General features: G+C 55.2%; 1 protein-coding gene across 1 annotated transcript in view; it reads right to left on the bottom strand.

The window, feature by feature from the left end:
* Window positions 1-13: 13 nt before the first annotated feature.
* Window positions 14-4764, bottom strand: part of SYVN1 (synovial apoptosis inhibitor 1, synoviolin) — a gene marked incomplete at its 3' end in the record, with an annotated part of 4921 nt that continues 170 nt past the window's right edge. Inside the window, exons 2-10 of the mRNA XM_009881554.1 lie at window positions 4591-4683; window positions 3230-3382; window positions 3087-3135; window positions 2377-2480; window positions 2137-2263; window positions 983-1082; window positions 829-894; window positions 329-445; window positions 14-130 (exon numbers count right to left, since the gene is read on the bottom strand). Of these exons, the coding sequence (XP_009879856.1) occupies window positions 14-130; window positions 329-445; window positions 829-894; window positions 983-1082; window positions 2137-2263; window positions 2377-2480; window positions 3087-3135; window positions 3230-3382; window positions 4591-4683 (926 nt within the window). The remainder of the gene's footprint in view (window positions 131-328; window positions 446-828; window positions 895-982; window positions 1083-2136; window positions 2264-2376; window positions 2481-3086; window positions 3136-3229; window positions 3383-4590; window positions 4684-4764) is intronic.

Genomic DNA, 4764 nt, shown 5'->3' with positions numbered 1-4764 from the left:
GGGGGTCGGGGGCGGCGGTGGAGCTTGCTCCGGCGGTTCGGGAGGTGGCTGTGCCGGGAGGGAAGCTCGGAGAACGTCCATCCGGCAAGTGGGACACGTCTGCTGGCGCTGGAACCACGACCGCAAGCAGCTGGAAAGGAGACAGGACACCATTAAGGTCCCGGCGATGGCAAAGACCTTCCCAAAACACCAACCGCCACCACAACTACCGAGCGGGGTTGTTGTTTGGTCACCACCTCAGCGGCAACGCCAAAAAAGACCGGAGATGCCAAAACGGAGGGGTCGGGGAGCGCGAGTCGTCCCTCCCCCACCCCCATTCCTCACCCACCTGGTGTGGAAGATGTGGTTGCACGGCAAACGTTTGGCGCCCGTCACCATCTCCTCACGGCAGATGATGCAGACGTTGTCCATGGCCTGCAGCTCTTCCGGCGTGGCGTCGGGGTAACTGCGCGGGGAGGAGACGGAGGCGGAAAACACCGGAAAAAAAAACAAAAACCCACCCATTCACACCATTTTGGGGGGTTCAAAGGAGACCCGGGAAGGTAGGAGGACTTCCAGGTCCTCCCCACCGCCAGTCAACCCTTCCTCCTCGCCGTTATCCACCAAATTTTTGGTTAATTTAAGGTATTTGGCAGGAGGCGCTTGAGATATCCATGACCCTGTCACCCTACGGGGTCCTTCTGATGTCTTTCCCGGCATTTTACTCAAATTTGGTTGTTTTTTTTTTTTTAAGGTGGATCCCACCTAAAAAGCAACCACCGAGGAGATGCCACCGGTGCTCAAAGCTGCCGGGAAGGGGTGGAAACGTCGCGTCGCCGCGTTACTCACAGCGTGTTCATGTTGCGGATGGCCCGGCGGGACATGATGGCGTCCGTCACCGCTTTCTTAAACTGCCTGGAAGGAGATAAGGAAGCGGTGGGATGACGCCGACGGCGTGCCGGTAGCCGTGCCGGCGCTGGAGGCTGAGCAAAAGTCAACTCACCTCATCGCCAGGTACATGGGGCGGATGGCGAAGAGCGGGAAGGTGTGGACTTTGATCATGATGGTCATGAAGGCCATGTAGAGGAGGACTTTGATGAAGCCTGGGGAAAAGAAGCACATCAGGGGCTTGTTCTGAGGTTGGTTGAGGTGGGATGGGACCTCCGAGGTCATCTGGTCCCGTGTTCTTGGACATTCACATGTTGGTTGAGGTGGGATAGACCTCCAAGGACATTTGGTCCCATGTTCTTGGACAACCACAGGTTGGTTGAGGTGGGATGGGACCTCCGAGGTCATCTGGTCCCATGTTCTTGGACAACCACAAGTTGGCTGAGGTGGGATGGGACCTCCAAGGTCATCTGGTCCCGTGTTCTTGGGCATCCACAGGTTGGCTGAGGTGGGATGGGACCTCCAAGGTCATCTGGTCCAACCATGTGGCCAAGTGGGTCACTAGGAGCCGCTTGTCCAAGACCACAACCCAACGACTTTTGAGTATCTCCAAGGATGGAGCTGCCACCACCTCTCTGAGCAACCAGTCCCAGCTCTCTCAGCCTCTCCAGTCCCTTCATCGTCTCAGTGGCCCTTTCGTTGGATGTTCTCCAGTATGTCCCAGTCTCTCTTGGACTGGAGAACTCAGAAGTGGACTCAGGTCTCCAGATGTGGCCTCACCACCTCTTAATCACCTCCCTCAACCTGCTGGAAACCCTCCCAGTACACTGTTGGTCTTCATTATTGGCTTGTGCTCAACCTGGTGTCCACCAGAACCCCCAGTTGAACCATTGCCCAGCATATACTGGTGCCAGGGGTTGTTGGACTTGGCCCATCCTTAGTTGAACCTCGTGAGGTTCTTCTTGAACCATTTCTCCAGCCGGAAAAGGTCCCTCTGGACGGTGGCGTAACCCTGTGGCGCATCAGCCAACTCCTCCTGGTTTGGCGTCACCAGCAAAGGTCATCCAGATCATTATCGACAATGATGGATTAGACCTTCAGGTGCTGCTGAGCACCAGCCAGACTTCATGTCTTCATTAACTGAGGGCTAATTGAGCTTCGTAACGATGTATCAAGCTTTATCGGGCCACGGCCAGATGGGAAAGCCCTCCCCCACCCCCCAAAATTGGGTGGGATGAGAAGAAAAAGGGTCAAAAGAGTACAACGTACCCGTGAAGAGCTCCGTGTACAGCATGTAGACGGCTTTGCTGTCCCACGGGTTCTCATTCTGCAAGTCGATGGAGTGCAGAACGTATTTGATGAAGATGGTGAGCACCATGGTCATGAGGATGGCGTACTGCGAGGAGGAAGAGCGCGGTGGGGCGTGAGGATCTGGCCCAGGAACCGGTCGTCCACCCCAAAGATGGACGTGAAGGTTTTGTCCTCCCCGAAGGAGGAGCCATGTCCTACCTCGAAGCCGAAGACGAGCTGGACGGAGGCTCCTCGAGTGAGGATGCTGTGATACGCGTGGTTAACGAAGAGGAAATCCAAGATTCCCAGGAGGAACATCAGGGCTGCAGCGAGGAGAAAAGAAATCAGGACGAGGGGATAACGAGGAAAGGAGGTAACGAACCTCGAGGTGGGGAGAGAGCTCCAAAAACTGAAGCTCCAAAGGTCGGGCCCCAAAAAGCTCGAGGAGCATCGATTCCAGGGAGGGGCTAAACAGCTCTATGCTAACGAAGGGTTGAATTAACGCATCCCGTTAACGAGGCTGTCTCGTTTGAAGCCTCCTCTGCTTCAAGCCAGGTCTTGTGTCCTCGTGCCCCACCAAAACCCCTCCGATTCCTTCAAAAGCTGATTTTGACGTCCCTAAATCCCCTTTTCCAGAACGGAAATATATTTTGCCGTGGATCCGGCTTCTTATTTTTCCCCACATTTCCTCGTTAAACCCCCAACAACCCCATCCCGCTCCCTCCGTAACCCCATTAACGCACCCTCGTTAAGGAGGCCGCCCCGATAAGGTTTATCGAGCGCCGATGGCGGCGCGCTCGGCTGCACCGGGTTCTTCCCCGGTCGTATGCAAAACACGGTGCCGAAATTATCTTTCCTGACCAGCTGCCGGCAACGCGCCAAAAGGCAAAAGCGCCGGCGGCCGGGCAGGAGAAAAACAAACCACTCACAGACAATCCGGAAGTGGAAGAGCCACGAGATGTTGGGGCTCCTTTCCATCTGCAAAAGAAACGGAGAAAAGATTGAGGTTTGCCCCAAAAAAGGCTTTTTTTTTTTGTTTAACGCCTGTTTTATCACCCCACAAAGCACTCACAAAGTCCACCCGGTCTTCAGCCAACCAGTGGAAGCACTTGAGGAAGAGGAGGAGGGTGAAAAGGGCGACGAAGCGAGGGCTGAAGTCGTCCCTGAAGACGGTGAAGGCCAAGCAGGTCTCCGTCACGGCGTACCACGAGCGCTCCAGGAGGTGCTGAGGGAGAGGGAGAGGCGGTGAGGGAACGTGGGGAGCTTCCCCCCAGCCTTCGCCCCCCATTTTTGGACCCAAAATGGTACTACAGGTCTCTCAGGGTTCAAGATCCGCCCCAAAAACGGCACCGTGAGGCTCTCGGGGTTCAAAACTCCCCTCAAACGGCACCAAAGGGTTCTCAGTGTTCAAAATCCCCCCCCCAAAAAACGGAGCCAAAAGGCTCTCCCCATTCAAAATCCACCCCCCCAAATGGTGCCAAAGAGCCCTCAGCGCTCAAAATTCCACTCTAAAATTGGTGCTGAAAGGCTCTCGGGGTTCAAAATCCCCCCAAAAGCGGTGCTGAAAGGCTCTCGGGGTTCAAAATCCCCCCAAAAGCGGTGCTGAAAGGCTCTCGGGGTTCAAAATCCCCCCAAAAGCAGTGCTGAAAGGCTCTCGGGGTTCAAAATCCCCCCAAAAGCAGTGCTGAAAGGCTCTCGGGGTTCAAAATCCCCCCAAAAGCGGTGCCCAAAGCTCCTCAGGATTCAAAATTCCCCCCCAAAATGATACCAAAGGCCTCTCCAGGTACAAAGTCCCTCCCCAAACGGTGCTGAAAGCTTCTCGGGGGTTCAAGATCCTCCCCAAAATAGCACCAAAGGCCTCCAGGGGTTCAAAATTCCCCCCAAATGGCACCAAAGGCCTCTCAGGGTCCAAAAAATGGCACCAAAGAGCTCTCAAGGTTCACAATTCCCCCCCAAAAAATGGTGCCTAAGGCCTCTTGGGGTTAAAAATCCCCCCCTCCAACGGTGCCAAAAATCTCTCAGGCTTCAAAATCCCCCCTCCCCCAAAACAGAGCCAAAGGACTCTCAGGGTTCAAAATCCTCCCAAAATAGCGCCCCAAGGCCTCTCAGGGTCCAAATTCCCACCCGACATGGCACCGAAACCCTCTCGGGGTTCAAAATCTCCCCCCAAAAACGGGAGCCAAAGCTTCTCAGGGTTCAAATCACCCCCAAAAATAGAACCTGAGAGGCCTTTAGTGCTAAAATCTCCCCCCAAAAAAGGCACCAAAAGCTTGTCAAGGGTTCAAAATTCCCCCCAAACCCCTCAGTAGCCGCACGTCCCGGCGGGTTTTAACGCCCCCACCAGCAGCATCGTTGCCACCTCCAGCGCCCGCAACAGATCTGCCCATCCCGAGCGCCAAATTTAAACTCTTCCCCCCCCTCACCGTCGCTCACCTCCATCTCCGCTGCCCGCAGCTGCCCGAAAAACACCTTGCCCATAAATTTACCCAGGAGAAAAACCAACACGAAGGCCTGGATGTAAAGAACCTGCGGAAGGAAGGGGTAAAAACACAGAGGGGAAGAAACGGCGGCGCAACCAAAAATCGTTTCGAGCGACAAACGGGCATG

The sequence above is a fragment of the Charadrius vociferus genome, unplaced genomic scaffold (assembly GCF_000708025.1).
Source record: "Charadrius vociferus isolate BGI_N301 unplaced genomic scaffold, ASM70802v2 scaffold1650, whole genome shotgun sequence".
NCBI classification, from domain to species: Eukaryota; Metazoa; Chordata; class Aves; order Charadriiformes; family Charadriidae; genus Charadrius; species Charadrius vociferus.
Note: the sequence above shows the minus strand (reverse complement) of the source record. Positions and strands in the feature narration are given on the sequence as shown.